At 45.3% G+C, this 18276-nt stretch overlaps 1 protein-coding gene across 2 annotated transcripts in view; it reads left to right on the top strand.

The window, feature by feature from the left end:
* LOC140468129 (cdc42-interacting protein 4 homolog) overlaps positions 1 to 18276 on the top strand; it is a 127457-nt gene that overhangs the window by 84672 nt on the left and 24509 nt on the right. For both annotated transcript variants that reach the window (XM_072564321.1, XM_072564322.1), the window contains exons 3-9: positions 2982 to 3038; positions 7448 to 7595; positions 8779 to 8841; positions 10493 to 10597; positions 12615 to 12743; positions 13990 to 14136; positions 15123 to 15320. In XM_072564321.1, coding sequence (XP_072420422.1) covers positions 2982 to 3038; positions 7448 to 7595; positions 8779 to 8841; positions 10493 to 10597; positions 12615 to 12743; positions 13990 to 14136; positions 15123 to 15320 — 847 coding nt within the window. The remainder of the gene's footprint in view (positions 1 to 2981; positions 3039 to 7447; positions 7596 to 8778; positions 8842 to 10492; positions 10598 to 12614; positions 12744 to 13989; positions 14137 to 15122; positions 15321 to 18276) is intronic.

Genomic DNA, 18276 nt, shown 5'->3' with positions numbered 1-18276 from the left:
GGCATACTGTGCCCTCCCCTTGCCTTTCCCCACCACAATATCCCATCCCCCACTATCCCATCCCCCACCTTGCTACCAGATCCTGCTGATGCAGAAAACGCAGTTGAAAAGATGTGTTTCACCATCTGGGGCTTACTTCCTTTTTCAAATGCCTTCAACAGCAGAACAAAAAAGGGCTGTCAATCAAAAATATTTCAGGAAGGATTCTAAACTCACCACATTTCTGTCCTCCCCGACACTTTTTCAGCTTCGACTGAGAGGCAGGTGCGTGTTCACTATTGGTTATCACATCTGGTTAAAGCAGTGGGAACAAGCACTAATTTATAGGCCTGGGATTATTTTATTGTTTAAAGTAGGGATGAAGAAAGGGAAAGACTCCCACATGCCCTTCCTTCCTCTCTGACCTTCACGTTCTCATCCCCTCTGCCATACATTGTCTTAAAGTGCTCACTTTCTCTCCATGTGCTCTCTCTGGAGTTTTTTGCATTGGTGTTCTCTTATCTTCTCACTACCTCTCTGTCCTCATTCTCTCCCTCATTCATAAATCATAGAATCCCTACAGTGTGGAAACAAGCCCTTCGGCCCAACAAGTCCACACCGACCCTCCAAAGAGTAATTAGCCCAGACCCATTCCCCTACCCTATCACTCTACCTTTTCCTTTGAGTGCACCTATCCGACATGTCCCTGAACACGATGGTCAGTTTAGCATGGCCAATCCACCTCAACCTGCACATCCTTGGGTTGTGGGAGGAAACCAGAGCAAGCCCGCACAGACACGGGGAGAATGTGCAAATTCCACACAGTCACCCAAGGCCGGAATCGAACCTGGGTCCCTTGTGCTGTGAGGCAGCAGTGCTAACCACTGAGTTATCATACTACCCATCGTTGTCACATATGCACGTGAACTCTCTCATGTTTTCAGCAACATTAAGCAGAGAGCATGCAGTCCCTTTAAGGAACCTTTACAAGGTCTTGGCCCTGTCCAGTTGGTAAATGCAGTGTGGCATTCCCTCGGTCTTATTCCCATTCTGTGCAACTGGGAGCAGTGGATCACCGCTGCCCCCCGAGACCCTGCGAAAGGGGAAATTGGACATGAATCTTGCTCCTGGTCACACTCCCTGACCCCTGTTGCTGCAGAAAAATAGCAGGTTCACATCCGACTATCTTGGGATGCTTTCCACAGTTGAATATCCTGTCAGCATTTACTCCCGCACAGCTCACAAATTTTAAAAAAAAAGTCTTGAGTGCGAGGTTTAGGAAAAAGAGGGCTGTTTCTATACGATGTTCATTCCACCGGGAGTGAACGTGGACTGGAGCAAGAACTGAGGAAGTAGAGGAATTTTTTTTAAAGAGGCCCTGTATTGGAATTTCTTCCTAGGGTTAACGCAGAATATATAGAATGCAATTTGATTCAATGGAGACTTTCCATCACCAACTCCATTTCCTTTTCTCCCCCAAGCAGGACATTCAAATCATGATCATAGAATCCCTACAGTATGAAAACAGGCCATTTGGCTCATTGAATCACCACCGACCCTCTGAAGACCATACCAGCCAGACCCAATCTTATCCCTGCATTTCCCATGGTTAATCCACCTTGCGTATCCCTGACACTATTGCTAAATTGAGCAATTTAGCGTAGTTAATGCACCTAATCTGCACATCTTTTGACTGTGGGAGGAAACCCACGCAGACACGGGGAGAATGTGCAAACTCCACACAGTCACCCAAGGCAGGAATTGAACCTGGGACCCTGGTGCTGTGAGGCAGCAGCGCTAACCACTGAGCCACTGTACTGCCCAGATTCCAGTCCCCACATTACCTATATTGCACTGCGATATAACTCCAAACATATACTCCATCAGAGCTATTATTGAAGCAGTATCCCATTCTGAGAATCTGTATGGCTGAACGTTGAAACATTTTACTTAGATAAAGGAATTAAATGGTGAAGCATGAGTGGTGTAGAAATGCTGAGACCCAAATCATGACCACAACCTCCATCTTCTCTGTGCTGTCGTCTATGACCTCAGCGTTTTAATTCTATAAAATGATTTAATTTTGTTTGCAGAGGCACATTTTGTATTAATAATGCTGTGGTTTACAGAAAACTGGAGTATTAGTGCAGAGACAGTGGGATAGATTGAGCAAGATCTGGTCTGAAAGTGCTTCATTTCCAAAATGAGATGCTAAAAAAACAGGGAAGGGTCCTAATTTGCATAGAGTAAAAGACACAAGCTCGAAGGAGGAAAGACTGTATCCTATAGCGCAGTAGCCAGCAAATGTGTTTACACTTTGCATAATATTATCTGTTGATGAAGGTAGCTCCTTCAGTACTGGATTGTCTTCTCCATTGAGCGTGTTTAGTCACTATCCACCAGAATATTCAGGAGATGGTGCTGTTAGATGAGGTTCAGATATCTCCTAGAAACTGGAACAAGAAAAACCCATTTTTTCCCCATTCACTGAGATCACGGTGAATCCGTGACCTAACTCTGCGTTTCAAATCCTGAATACCACTGATTAAAACAATTCTATCAATCTCCGATTTAAACTTGATGATTGACCTAGTTTTGAATGGTGCTTGGAGAAGAGCGTTCCAACTTCTGTCATTCTCTGTGTGCAGATTTGTTAGCTCCCCTTGAAAGATCTGACCTTTTAATGTTGTGAATAGGCCCCTTTGTCCAAGACTTGTTAACCAGTGGTAATAATTTCTCATTATCTAATCTATCGATTTCCCCTTAATGTAATGGAAAGGTCAATCCAATCTACTATTTACCTTGTAACTGTAAGGGAGTTCAATTGTCATTTCTGTAAATTTCCCCGTGTCATTTAATTGAGGGCTCGGGTATCACTCTGGTGAATCTATGCAGCACCTAGAGCATCTCCAGCTGTGGTCTAACCAGGGCTTTGCATCATCATGGACCAATGAGGAGAAGAGTGGTTTGCTCCACGTGATGATTGTGCTTCCTTCCCTCAGGACATTGGTGAAGAAATACAGCCCCAAGAGGGTCTCAAAGGAAGATCACGAAATGAAGTAAGTCGCTATCACTCGGCTGAAGTGAACAGAGGTACCTTGTTACATCTGGAAGTGGGGCATGGTTATGGTCACACTGGGTCGTTGAAGAGGTTATGTTGCACTGACAGACCCCCGGAGCAATTTGGAATTGGACTTTTTTGAGTGCAGGAGACGTGCTGTCCCCAAGGGTGGGGGGGTGGGGAGGGGATGGAAGATCCTTCAGATTCTTTAAGATGGGGTCAGATGATCACTCCAGAAGGTGAACATGGTGCTCACAAGTCTCTGCTGGGTGTTCATGGGCTGAGTTGCTATTATGTGGAGAGGGGTTTTAATTTCTGTCCCCATTTCTGAGGGGGCCATTTATCCTGGATTGTTATTGTAGGGCCCTTCAGTGGCTGACTTAAGTGAAACACTGGCAGATTTAGAGAGATCTGCTTTGTGCGTGTGTGCGTGGTGCGTGTGTGTGAGAGAGAGACAAGGGGCTGTTGGCACCAGGGCCCAATAAAAGGACCTTAGAAGTTTAGTTTAGTACTGGACCTAGTGCTTTGCAATGAACCAGACTCTATAAAAGATCTTAAAGTAAGGGAACCCTTAGGAAGTAGCGACCATAATATGGTAGAGTTCAGTCTGGAGTTTGAAAGGGAGAAGGCGAAATCTGATGTAATGATGTTACAGTTGAATAAAGGTAATTATGAGGGCATGAGAGAGGAACTGACTAAAATAGACTGGAAGCAGAGGCTAACCGGGAAGACACTAGAGCAAAAATGGCAGGAGTTTGTAGGTATAATTGAGGACACTGTACAGAGGTTCATTCCCAAGAAAAGAAAGATTAACCGGGGAGGGATTAGACAACCTTGGCTGACAAAGGAAGTCAGGAAATGTATTAAAGAAAAAGAGAGATCCTATAAAGTGGCTAAGAACAGTGGGAAATCAGAAGATTGGGAAGGATACAAAAGCAAACAGAGGATAACAAAGAGTGTAATAAGAAATGAGAGGATCAAATATGAAGGTAGGCTAGCCAGTAATATTAGAAATAATAGTAAAAGTTTCTTTCAGTACATAAGAAACAAACGACAGGCAAAAGTAGACATTGGGCCACTTCAAACTGATGCAGGGAGCCTAGTGATGGGAGATAAGGAAATAGCAGGAGAACTTAACAAGTACTTTGCGTCAGTTTTCACAGTGGAAGACATGAGTAATATCCCAAAAATTAAAGGGTGTCACGGGGCTGAGTTGAGTATGGTTGCCATTACGAAAGAGATAGTGCTAGAAAAGTTAAAAAGTCTTAAAATTGATAAATCTCCTGGCCCCGATGGGATACACCCTAGAGTTCTGAGAGAGGTTGCTGAGGAAATAGCAGAGGCATTGGTTGAGATCTTTCAAGAGTCACTGGAGTCAGGAAAGGTCCCGGATGATTGGAAGATGGCTGTAGTAACCCCCTTGTTCAAGAAAGGATCAAGGCAAAAGATGGAAAATTATAGGCCAATCAGCTTAACCTCGGTTGTTGGTAAAATTCTAGAATCCATCATTAAGGATGAGGTTTCTAAATTCTTGGAAGAGCAGAGTCTGATTAGAACAAGTCAACATGGATTTAGTAAAGGGAGGTCATGCCTGACAAACCTGTTGGAATTTTTTGAAGAGGTAACAAGTAGGTTAGACCAGGGGAACCCAGTGGATGTGGTCTATCTGGACTTTCAAAAGGCCTTTGATAAGGTGCCACACGGGAGACTGCTGAGCAAGGTGAGGGCCCATGGTGTTCGAGGTGAGCTGCTGGGATGGATTGAGGATTGGCTATCTAACAGAAGGCAGAGAGTTGGGATAAAAGGTTCTTTTTCAGAATGGCAGCCGGTGACGAGCGGTGTCCCGCAGGGTTCGGTGCTGGGGCCACAGCTGTTCGCATTATATATTAATGATTTGGATGAGGGAACCGGGGGCATTCTCTAGCGAAGTTTGCCGATGATACAAAGTTAGGTAGACAGGCAGGTAGTACTGAGGAAGTGGGGAGGCTACAGAAGGATCTAGACAGGTTGGGAGAGTGGTCCAGGAAATGGCTGATGGAATTTAACGTGAGCAAGTGCGAGGTCTTGCACTTTGGCAAAAAGAATATAGGAATGGACTACTTTCTAAATGGTGAGAAACTTAATAAAGCCAAAGCACAAAGGGATCTGGGAGTGCTAGTCGAGGATTCTCTAAAGGTAAACATGCAGGTTGAGTCTGTGATTAAGAAAGCGAATGCAATGTTGTCTCTTATCTCAAGAGGGTTGGAATATAAAAGCAGAGATGTACTACTAAGACTTTATAAAGCTCTGGTTAGGCCCCATTTGGAGTACTGTGTCCAGTTTTGGTCCCCACACCTCAGGAAGGACATACTGGCACTGGAACGTGTCCAGCGGAGATTCACACGGATGATCCCTGGAATGACAGGTCTAGCATATGAGGAACGGCTGAGGATACTGGGATTGTATTCGTTGGAGTTTAGAAGATTAAGGGGAGATCTAATAGAGACGTACAAAATAATACATGGCTTTGAAAAGGTGGATGCTAGAAAATTGTTTCTGTTAGGCGAGGAGACTAGGACCCGTGGACACAGCCTTAGAATTAGAGGGGGTCATTTCAGAACGGAAATGCGGAGACATTTCTTCAGCCAGAGAGTGGTGGGCCTGTGGAATTCATTGCCACGGAGTGCAGTGGAAGCCGGGACGCTAAATGTCTTCAAGGCTGAGATTGATAGGTTCTTGTTGTCTAGAGGAATTAAGGGCTACGGGGAGAACGCTGGCAAGTGGAGCTGAAATGCGCATCAGCCATGATTGAATGGCGGAGTGGACTCGATGGGCCGAATGGCCTTACTTCCACTCCTATGTCTTATGGTCTTATGGTCTTAATACTGGGCTCGTGTCAGGAGCACGTGATTTTTGCTTTTGGCCCCGCATTCCAATGTGTATGTGTGTCCGCATGCGTAAATGTATTGACTGTTGGGATGCTAGGGGAACTGCTTATGCCCCAATAACTGGTCCTTCAGGAATTACCAGGTGACTACAAAAGCTCCGTGATAGCGTTTCCGGGACTGGAGCCAGATCCTTTATTCACTCCGCGATAATGAAGTTGTTTTGCTGGCTTTCAAAGCATGCAATTCACTACCAGACATCAGAAGAAACTCAGTGGTCAGTTGTCAATGAGTTTTCTGTTCTACAGAGAAGAGAAGATCAAGTGGTTTCTTGTGGTCTTCAAGTTTCCAGATGTGGCCAGGGAGAGAGAATCTGTCGGATACTTAACCATTAAAATGCTGGGGAAAATTAGAGTCCACTGCAGCAGTAAACACAAACTTTAATTGGTGGGCTCTGAATGCTCAATCCCAGATTGTTAATTCCCCTCGGAATGTTCCAATGGCACACCACAACTAAAACAATGCATTCCTGGTAAATGCTAAGTGAATGTGTTCTTTATTACTGCAGGCATTGAAGGAGTTGGGTGGAGGTGTGTACTGATGAGGCGTTTTCCAGTCTCCTCATTGCGAGGCATCATGGGTTGTATTGCACACCATTTCCCCAGCTCATTGGAGCTGGGCAATGCCCCTCCAGTCAGTGTGGATTCCATCAGTATCCATTCCAGCAGAGTGCTTGTGTTTAGCAGATGAAGAGTCCAATTGAGACTCCTTCACACTCTGACAAGGAAGCTCCTGGTGGTCAGCCGGAGTTGGAATCAAAGTGGGGCCAATGTCCTGGTTGGTTTGTGCGAGGCTGTAAACCTTGCTTCCCTGGAGCACGTGCCTCTGGAATAATGGGCGAATAATTTGGTCTGAAACTCTTTCCACTTAGAATCTAGGCAGCAGGAGAGATCCTTTGACCCGTTCCCTTTGTCATGTCCCATTCGGAGCCCTGCACCCCCTCACGGTGATGCGTTCTGATAGGGAGACCAATGAGAAAAGAGCCTGACAGCAGGGAGGTTCGGTGTGAAGGGTCGGCTGGGGTTATTTACAGAGGTATTGCAGTTAATCCCCAATGAACAAGGCTGTATTTAATCTTGTATTACTTGGTGTTGGAGAATAGCTGCAGAACTCTTCAATAACAGTAACTACTGAGTAAAAGGCAGTGGTTGGGGTCATTGTCAATCAATATATATTAGAAAGCCCCTACACTTGGTTCTCTTGTGTGTGGGCAGAAAGGTGCACTCTGGTTGCATGGCAGCCATTAAAGCAACTTTGGGATTTCCTTCCCTAATTATATATTGGTGGGGTCAGGCCATAATGCCCACTGTCTCCTAATGTTGTGTAACTATTTGTACCAACTGGAGTGAGATATTGGAGAGATGTTTTGAGGTGGGACCTATGCAGGGGTCTGGACTGAAAGGGGATGGGAAAATTATCCCAAGGGAAATATTTCAATTGAATTTGAATCAATTATCACTCCTTGTTTTATTCCTCCCTGCAGGTTCTCCCAGTATCAGGCCTTCATCAACATTCTCAATGAATTGAATGACTACGCTGGGCAGCGGGAGATTATAGCAGAGAACCTGATGCAGAATATCTTTGCCCAATTGTTGAAATACTTGCACGAAAATAAACAGGAACGCAAAATGGTATGGCACAATGCTGCTCTGTGTTCATCCCTTCCCTACACCCACTCCCCAGGTTGGCAAATTGATTCCCCTCTGGTAGTTTTCATGATATATTCAGATGGTTTCTGAGTAATGTGTTTTAAGGATTCGTTAATGTGAAGGAACCTATCAGGAAAAGTTATCACAACAGAAGAGAATTTCACATTCAGATTGAGGTAGCTTTAGAAAAACGTTGTACAAAAATAAATGTGACTTAAAGTTGAAAAGTCTGCTCCACCTGATGGCATTATTCCAGAATATTAAACAAAGTTGCTGCAGAGATGGTGGGTGCACTGGCTGTAATCCTTCAAAATTCATGAGGTTTTTGAAAGGTTCCTGTCAACGGAAAACCACAAAACTCTTGTCCTTAACCCAAAAAAAGGAAAGGCATATGAACATTAGTAAGAGGTGGCCATTTGGCCCCTCAAGTTTGCTCCGCCATTTAATACGATCATGGCTGATCGCATCTTGGCCTCAACTCCACTTTCGTATTACAGTGAATAATTATTATAAAGAGGGAACTGCACAGAGCATGGGTGAGACCACGCACAGCTTGGAGATTTTGTATCCTTATTTAAGGAGCAAGATGGTTGCACTGAGACTTCTCGAAGAAGGCTAACAGTGCTGAGTCCTGGGATGGAAGGGTTGTTTTATGAGGAAAGAGAGAGCAGATTAGACCTACACTCACTAGAATCCAGAAAATGTGAGCTTGCCTCATTCAAACATACAAGGTTTAAGGAGACTTGACGGTGTTGACACTGTGTGTGTGTGTGTGTGTGTGTGTGTGTGTGTGTGTGTGTTCTCCTCCTTGTGGGAAGGTGGAGAAATAGTGGTCACATTTTTCAAGTCGGGGACCTTTCGGTCGAAGATACAAGTGAGGAGGAATTTTATCTTTTGAGGGTTGTTAATCTCTGGAAGTTGCTCACCCAGCGCACAGTGGAGGCTGGATCACAGAATGTATTCACACCCGAGTTTTAGACAAATCTTTGATCCAAATTGATGATGTGCAGTGAGGAAAATAAAAGTGAGATCATGATCAGATCAGCCATGATTTGAGTGAATGACAGAGCAACCTCAACAGTCCAAAGACCCTTTCCCTTCTCCTGTTTCTAATGTTTGGATGTGGTGGTGGTCTTTTTGATAATGGAGTCCTTTGTCTTTTCAGCATCTTCTAGAAGGAAGGAAAGCTCAACAGAACCTAGAAACTAGTTTTAAACAGCTGGACAATGTAAGTTTATTTAATGAGCTAAAAAAAGATTTCCGTTAGTGACAAGATGCATTTGTTTGCCATGATTTTGACTTTTTGTTTTCACTCATTGACCTCTAACAACCACAAAACCATCTTCCTTTGTATGACTCCAACCAGCAGAGAGCTTTCCTACTGATTCTCATTGACTTGAGTTCTCCCGTGGCCCCGTGGTACCACACACAGCCAAGTGCTGCCTCAGTGTCAAGAACTGTCGCTCTCTACTCCCCTCTGGAGTTCAGCTCTTAGGTCCATGTTTGGACCAAGGCTGTAATGAGGCCAAAAGCTGAGTGGCCCTGGTGGAACCCAAACTGCGTGTTAATGAGCAACTTATTCCTTTTGCACTTGTCGCTTGATAATAATGTCGATGGCCTTATCTACCGTTTTGCCAATGATCACGTGTGGACTGATAGGATGGGAATTGGTGGGCTTGGATTAGTCCTGGTTTTTGTGCACAGGGGTAACTGGGCAATTTTCCACATGATAAAGTGGATGCTGGCACCAGTCCTGTTTTGGAAGAAGTGGTCTCAGGGATGGGGTTGGTTGGAGACTGACGTGTGGAGCCTGGGGATTTCATTAGGAGGCTGAGAGAGATCATTCGTACAGCACTTCTGATCGTAGGTAGACGCAAAACCAGCAGCCCTGTCTTTTGCCCTAGTGTGTTGAGCTCCCCCATCATTGAAGTTGGGGATCCTCCACCACCTGTTAGTTGTTTAATTGTCCATCACCTTTCCCAACTAGATGTGGCAGGACTGCAGGGTTTACCTGATCTGTTGGTTGTGGGATCAAACCGCCCTGCTTAGTGCATGCTGTTTCCACTGTTTGTCATGCAGGTTGCCCTGTGTTGGAGATTCACTCAGTTGGCGCTTTATTTGTCAGCCAGCCTGTGTTTGCTCCCAGCATTCCCTCCTGCACTCCTAATGGAACCCATATTGACTTCCTGGTTTGGTAGCACAGTTAGACTGGGAGATACACAACCTGACCCTCCTAGTGCAGAGTTCGAATACAGTTCTGAAGCTGTTGAAGGCCTGTAGAGGATCTTGGATGCCCTGTTTTGAGTTGCCAGATCCATTCAAAATCTATCCCGTTGATACATTGATAGTGTCACACCGTGTGATAGTGGGTATCCTCATTGTGAAGGTGGGATTTTGTGTTCAGCTCCCAGATGTTGGCGGGGAGGGCTGTACAGGGTCAATCGGATGCCATTTCCAGTGGCAAGGTCATTGCCAGGAGGTCTGTCTACTCTTTTTTTTCCTTTTGAGACTTTTTAGCAGTTTTCATATAACTGAGTGGCTTGCTGTCTCATTTGAAGGGGCAGTTAAGAGTCTCACACGGTGCTGGTGTGTGGAGCACACATGTAGACCAGACCATGTAAGGATAGCAGATTTCCTTCCCTCTAGGCCTTTAGTGAACCAGTTGGGTTTTCTAACCATTGACAAAGGTTGTGTGATCACCATTCTGGTGTTTGTGATTTCACATTCGCGTATTGAATTTCAGTTTCACCATCTGCCGTGATGGTCTTCAAATCTCTTTAGCAGATGGGTCCAAACCACCCCCCCCAGGTACTGCCGCTTCCTAAGCCATCCAGCTGGAGTTGCAGTCAGTTTAAATCTGACTATCTGTGTCCCCACAGGCAAAAAGGAGGTTTGAACGAGACTGCAAGGAGGCAGAGAAGGCAATGCAGAATGCAGAGAAAGCCGACAATGACATCAACGCCACCAAAGCTGATGTGGAAAAGGTAGACTTGGCGTTCAGTCCAGCCCTCCAAGTTCCTTTCCCTCGAGACCTGTCAGAGCTTCATCCCAATGTGTGGTGGCTATGATTCCCACAGCACATCACGGTTTCTCTAATTTGTCACTGAAGTGATACAGCGAAGGCAACTAAGGCCTGTTTTGGAAATGCTGATCTGGCTTAGATGAACTCACATCCGTGAAACAGCTTCATGTAATCTTTACTCTGTATTTGACCTCTCTAAACACGGGTGTACTTGAACTAATGCAAAATGCACATGACCTTTTTGTTTAGGTACTTTATAGCCTTCTGCACTCAACATAGAGTATAGCCGTTCCAGACTGTAAACTCTGTCCCTCTATTTTGGTTCCTTCACACATTTTAGTTTCACTTTCTTCAGGCACATCTTCTTTTGTTTCTTTTCTTTTTATTAGTAGAATCCCTACATTGTGGAAACAGGCCCTTCGGCCCAACAAGTCCACACCGACCCTCCGAAGAGTATCCCACCAAGACTTATTTCCCATTACTCTACACTTACACCTGGCTAACGCACCTAATCTACACATCCCTGAACACTATGGCAATTTAGCATGGCCAATCCACCCTAACTTGCAAATCTTTGGATTGTCGGAGGAAACCCACGCAAGCAAGGGGAGAATGTGCAAACTCCACACAGACAGTCGCCTGAGGGTGGAATCGAACCCGGGTCCCTGGCGCTGTGAGGCAGCAGTCCGAACCACTGAGCCATCGTCCTTCTAGAATCCCTACAATGTGGAAACAGGCCCTACAGCCCAACAAGTCCACACCAACCCTCTGAAGAGTAACCCATCCCTCGTTCCAGTTCGCTTCCCCTGAAACACTAAATCATCTGTCACTGAATCTTTTTTGTCTTCCAATCTATCACAGACTTTCCTTCTGTCCTTGTCCCACTGACCACTTTCTCAAAACCTGTTACATCGCTAACTTTTCCAAGTTCTAATGAAGGATCATCGAGCTGAAATGTTGATTCTTTTTTTTAAACTCTCTTCCACAGATACTGCCTAACCTGCTAACCTACACATTTTCTGTTCTTCATTTAGCTTTGCAGCATCCACAGTATCCTTTATGATCTCTGCTTTCTAATTCAGTTCTAAAGGTTGTTTGCCTGTAGTTTAAAAGAGTTAATGGGAGTTTGTAAATAAGAAGATTGTCTATATGATCAGGAGACAACGTGCAATACCTCATGACTCCTCAGAGGTTGTTCTGTCTGGTTCAGTGTTGGTCTTGTGTTGTATGTAGTTACCACTTAAACCGTTCAAATAAAGGTGATGTTTACCAGCAATAAATACTCTTGTAATCTTTATCTGTCTGGGGCCCAACCAAAGTGGAAAATAGAAGTGTGAAAATGAATATAATTTTTTGATGTGCCCTTTTAATTATTTTTTAATTATAGAATTCCTAGTTATAGGTTTTGATTCTGAATTCAATAGTGAAGGGGAGGTGGCTCAGTGGTTAGCGCTGCTGCCTCACAGCGGCAGGGACCTGGGTTCGATTCCAGCCTCTGGCGACTGTCTGTGTGGAGTTTGCCCTGTGTCTGTGTGGGTTTCCTCCGGGTGCTCGGGTTTCCTCCCACAGTCCAAAGATGTGCAGGTCAGGCTGGATTGGCTAGGCTAAACTGCCCATAATGTTCAGGGATGTGTATGGTTAGGTGCATTGGTCAGGGGTAAATGTAGAATACTAGGGTGGGGGAAATAGGTCTGGTGAACTGGCCATGCTAAATTGTCTATAGTGTTAGGTGCATTAGTCAGAGGGAAATGGGTCTGGCTGGGTTACTCTTCAGGGGGGTCGGTGTGGACTGGTTGGGCCGAAGAGCTGAAGGGGGGATTCTACCAGATGTCCTGGCCAAAAGACACTGTAGGGATTCTAATCTCAACTGTTGGCAGGGAGGTGTCGTCCATACACTTCCCACTTTGAACATAAGTGGATTGATGCAATGCGCCCTTCACTGTCGAAGTATAAATTGTGTTTATTTGTTTGTCTCTCAGGCAAAACAACAGGCAAATCTGCGGAATCATATGGTGGAAGAAAGCAAGAATGAGTACGCCTCACAACTACAGAAATACAACAAGGACCAGAATCAGTTTTATTTTGTGGAGATGCCTCATGTTTTTAATGTAAGTCAAAGAAATTGGCACTTGGGAGCATCGAAACTAGGTGAGGTAAATTTAGCTGGAAGTAGGTTTGGAAGAAATATTTGTGTCAGAGGCATTTGGAGAAAGCTGTGCAAGTTTAAGCACAGAATGCAGAATAGAGTCGGCTGTTAACTTTGTGAAATTTAGTCTCTCAAAGGGATGAACTTTGGGTTAATTTTATTTGAGTGCATTACTTGAGTGCTAGTTATGACACCAGATTAGATGTTACGTTCCTTCCTATTCCTGCAAACTCTCTTTAGCTACTGAGGATTGCCAACACTCTGCGTCACCCAGATGTTTCTCTGGACAATTATAAATTAACCCATTAGGACATGGCAATGAAAAGTCCTAGCAGTAAAATCATAAGAGGCGATAAAACATCATACATTTCTTTTAAAATGAAAAAGAAAACATTTTGTTTATTAGCTATTAAAACGTATTTGGCACGTGGAACATGGCTGTATGACTGGTAGTCAAAAATCGACCAACAGGTAATCCGATAAAGAATCTAGTTGAGGATGAACAGGTTTCATATGGAAGTGCATGTACAGTAAGCCATTCAGCCCCATGAACCAGCTCTGGTCAGATCTGCTTTTCCACCTACTCCTGATAACCTTTTTTACACCCTTGCACTACAAGAATGTTAGGTGGCCAGTGACAGGAATGTGAGTGTGAGATAGCTGAAGGATGAAATGTCCAGGAATATGTCCAACCAGAGTTGACAATCCAGGTTAAAACCTTAATAATCAGTATTGGAAGCTACTGGTTTCGCCATTGTGACATTGATAGGTATTGCTCTGTGAATGGTGGGATTTCCCCTCTGCCCTTCAGTTCCTTCACAGGGCGGCACGGTGGCTCAGTGGTTAGCACCGCTGCCTCACAGCACCAGGGACCCGGGTTCGATTCCAGCCTCGGGCGACTGTCTGTGTGGAGTTTGCACATTCTCCCTGTGCCTGCGTGGGTCCTCTCCCACAATCCAAAGATGTGCAGGTTAAGTGAATTAATTGGCCATGGGAAATTGCCCCATAGTGTTCAGAGATGTGTAGGTTTAGGTGCATTAGTCAGGGGTAAATGTAGAATAATAGGGTAGAGGAATGGGTTTGGGTGGGATACTCTTCAGGGGGTCAGCGTGGACTTGTTGGGCCGAAGGGCCTGTTTCCACATTGTAGTGGCTCTAATTCCTGAATCGTCTCCTTTATCAATCAAGTTGCTGCATGTGTTTTTACAGAAACTTCAGGAGATGGATGAAAAGCGGATACAGAAGCTGTGCGAAGCATACAAAATGTTTGCAGACACAGAACGCCAAGTCATGCCGATCATTGGGAAGTGTCTGGACGGGATGACGAAAGCTGCGGAATCTGTAAACGAGAGCGGGGTACGTGAGCGCTGCCAACCGTTCAGATTGTTTGGCCACTGGGCATGTGTGGGACGTGGTTCAGTGAGTAGCACTCGCACCCCGGGGTCAGAATGTCATGGGTTCACGTCTCCTCCTTCAGAGATTTGAGGACAGACTCCAGGCTCATCCTTTCTGTATGCAGTATTGAGGCAATGCAGCATTCAGCTGTGTCTGCCCTCTCGGGGAAATGTCAAAGATGGCAAGGAACGGTTTTGAAGAGCAGAAGGGGGATTCTACCAGATGTCCTGGCCAAATGACAGATCACCTGGTCATTTCGGCAGCACAGTGGCTCAGTGGTTAGCACTGCTGCCTCATCGCACCAGGTACCTGGGTTCGATTCCAGCCCTGGGCGACTGTCTGTATTGAGTTTGCGCATTCTCCCCATGGGTTTCCTCCAGGTGCTCAGGTTTCCTCCTACAGTCCGAAGATGTGCAGGTTCGGTGAATTGGCCATGCTAAATTGGCCCATAGTGATCAGGCTAGATGTGCAGGCTAAGTGGATTAACTGTGATAAATGTGGGCTTACAGGGATATGACCCTCTTCAGAGGGTCAGTGCAGACTCGATGGGCCAAGTATATTGCAATTTCTGATCATCAGTTATTGTCTGAGGGATCTCACTGTGCAAAGTTGGCTGCTGCACTTCAACACTAACTATTCTTCAAAAATACTGACTTGGCTCTGAAGAGTTTGGGGACGTCCTGATAGGTCAAGTGAAAGTACAAGTCTTTGTTTGCAAAACAACTCAATTAGCTGCAGAACATTGAGTGCTTTCCTTGGCTTTCAGAATACTGAATCTGGATTCATCGCATGCAGTCGGCCCCCAAAGTACACCTCAGTTCAAGATGCAAAGGAATAATTTTCTCCTGCAAAACACCCTTTAATATGGTCGTTTCTGTCTGTGTGGATGGCATTGTTTAAAAGCAAGCCTGTTTCATGTGTTTTTCTCTTTGTTCACCTTTAATCAGGATTCACAAGTGCTGATTGAGGCGCACAAGTCAGGATTTGAGAGACCAGGGGAGCTCGAGTTTGAAGACTACAGCCAGATGATTAATCGGACTTCATCAGAGAACAGTATTGGTTCTCTTAAATCTGAGCCAAAGACCGACCATAGAACCATTGGCAAAAGCAAGACCAAACGCTGGCCATTCGGAAAAAAAAACAAGGTAGAGACAAATACACACAGCTATCAGTGAGGCTAGCAGATGAGTCCAATGTGCTTGAATGGTTGCTAACAATTCTAACATGAGGCATTGATTTGTGATTTTATTGATTTCACCTCACAACTAACAGCTGTGTTTTAGGTTTTACTGACGTGAACTTTCTTTCCTAGGCAGCGATACTTATTTCTGTTCTCTCCGTGACCTTGTATGAACCTGCTTGTCACCTGGGATCCGTCTCTGGATTACACTTGCATGTGGATCAGTATTTCAGCTTCTTTGTTTCCTTCCTACTTCTCTCTCTCTTTCCAAGGCGCACACGCGTACGCACACACAGAGCAGAGGCTCATGCACATGCACACGTTGACATTACATCGGACTGTGGCCCTAGTGCTCTGTTGGGTGAACAGAAGAGATCCCATTGCACCAGTGCAAAAATGAGCAGGTTCTCCTGTCAAAAGGCTGTCAGGGATATGATGACAATCACCTACCTCACTGCTGTGGGTTGGGGGCTCATGGTCCTCAAATTGATTGCCGTGTTACCTCCACTACAGCAACAACTGCACTTTGAAAGCTGCTGGCTGGCCGTGAGAGGTGCTATATAAATGCAAGTGTTTCTTTCAATAGTGGGTGTTAGGGCATCACTGCTGAATCCGGCTCTTTGACAGCACACACGCTCATTCCCCAAGAACAGTTACTGAACAGTTACCAGACCCTGCCTGATTTATTGTCTCTCTTTCCCCTTCCTCCTCCTTCCTTTCCCAGCTTCTGCTGGATCCGATTGTTCTACCCTTACCATTGCCAGCTGCAATAACTTAATTCATTTGGGAATCAACTCTGGATCTTTCCTGTCTCTGCAGCTTCTGGCCTAGAGTGATTTATCCACTTGACTCTCAGGAGAACTGCATGTTTAACCATTTGCTGTCCCTATTTAAGGATATTGCAGTTGTGCACTTCTGGGGGAAAAAAAAGATCAATTTATCAGATGTGGGCATCGCTGGTTGACCAGTCTCTATTGCCTTTGATAAGTGAGTGGGGAACCATGACCTTAAACTGAGACAGTCTTGGGGTGCTGGTACACCACAGAGAGATCCAGAGTTTTGACCCAGTGACAGCAAGGGCAAGTGCCATCATTCCGAGTCAGAATGGTGTGTGGTTTGGAGGCAGGTGATAGTGTTTCTATGCATCTACTGCTCGTGTCCTTCAGAGCTGCAGAAGTTGCAGGTTTGGAAAAGGTGGGAGAACTTGGCGGACTTGCAGCCGATTTAGCCTCCAACAGTATGTCCTCTGGTTTCTGACATCAGTAGTGAGAGGGATTTGATTCCCTGATCCAGACTTTACTGGTGCCAGCCATGGTTTCAATTGCCAGTGCACTTGAACAGAAATCCAGGCTCAGAAAAGAGTGTTGCATTGTCAGAGATTGCATCCTTCTAATTGTGACTTGCTCTGTGCTCTTGGATCGATGTGACAGATCCCATGACAAATCCCGTGATCTTGGAACAGTTATCCCTCGTGTCTTGGCCAGTATTTATCTCTCAGCTAACATCACTAAGACAGATTATCTGCCTGTGGTTGCAACGACATGTGTTGGAGCCTGTTGTGTGTAAACTGGTTGCCACGCTCCATGGTTAAAAGTACTTCACTGTTAATAGAGTGGTTTGGGATGTCTGGTGGTCATGAAGGGCGCAACGTAAATACAAGAACTCTCATTTAAATCCAAAGGAGCTAAGAAGGAACAAGTCAAGGCAGGCAGTTGAAAGTTCTTTTTTTTTTAATATTGGTACTTATTCATTCTCACAATGGGCTCCACTGCCAAGATTGTGATTCATTACCTTCAGGAGATGGTCAGTCAGCAGTATGAACTGCTGTGGTTTGGGTGGTTACTGGACTCCCATTGGATTTAGACTCTGCTAAGAAAAGCACTGAGTCACGCGAACCAGGAACGCTTCATGTCTCGGTCCCAGCTGTACACCAAAATTCACCGATCAGTCAAAACGGCCTACCGTGACTGGCCCCTGTGTCTCCCAGCTCAGTGAGGGTTAAGGTATGGTTCCCACTCCTCTCCGGTAACTGGTGGGTTGAAAGTAGGCATCGGGTGCAGCAGTGGTGAGGTCGGCAGACAGTATGTTGGCTTTCTTAATGGGAGTACTGGAGTAAGGATGGTCTTGCTGCAATTGTATGGGACCTTGCTGAGACCGCACCTGGAGTGGGATAGTTTTGGGCTCCTTCTCTGAGGAGGGATGTTCTGGATATGGAGGGACTGCAACAAGGGCTTATTTCCAGACTGATTTCTAGGATGGCAGGACTGATGCATGAAAAGATACTACATTGGTTAGGATTACATTGACTGGAGTTGAGAGGAATCAGCTGGGGGGAATCACATGCAGACCTGTAAAATTCAAACAGGGCTGGGGTATATTCTGGAAGGATGTTTCTGATGACCAGAGGAGTTCAGGACCAGCGTCACTATCTAAGGATACAGGGTAGGACATTTTAAGACTGAGATGAGGAGAAATTACTTTACCCAGAATCTGGTGAAGCTGTCACAGAAAGCTATTGAAGCCAGAACATCAAATGTTTTAAAGAAGGATTCAGATAGAATTCTTGGGGCTAAAGGGACCAAAAGGTATGGGGCGCAAGGAACAGGAGACTGAGTTGGATGATCAGCCTTGATTGTATGAAATGGTGGTCAGGCTCGAAGGGCCGAAAGGCCTACTCCTGCCATTTTCTAGGAGTTGACAACAGAAAACCCTTGCATTTATCTAGCACCTTTAATATTGTAACATATTGTAGGAGATGATATTTTTGACTGCAAGCCAAGTGAGGTTTCGGCAGCAGCTTGGTCATTGAGGCTTCCTGGGGAGCATGTGCCCACTTTACCTGGGTGCGGCCAGGCCCTCATGCCTGCCTCGTGCACCCTATCCAACTCCATACCTGACCAACCATAGGTAGACAGCTAAGG

This window comes from Chiloscyllium punctatum, chromosome 46, assembly GCF_047496795.1.
Source record: "Chiloscyllium punctatum isolate Juve2018m chromosome 46, sChiPun1.3, whole genome shotgun sequence".
In the NCBI taxonomy this organism is placed as follows: Eukaryota; Metazoa; Chordata; class Chondrichthyes; order Orectolobiformes; family Hemiscylliidae; genus Chiloscyllium; species Chiloscyllium punctatum.
This window is presented reverse-complemented; position numbering and strand designations above follow the sequence as displayed.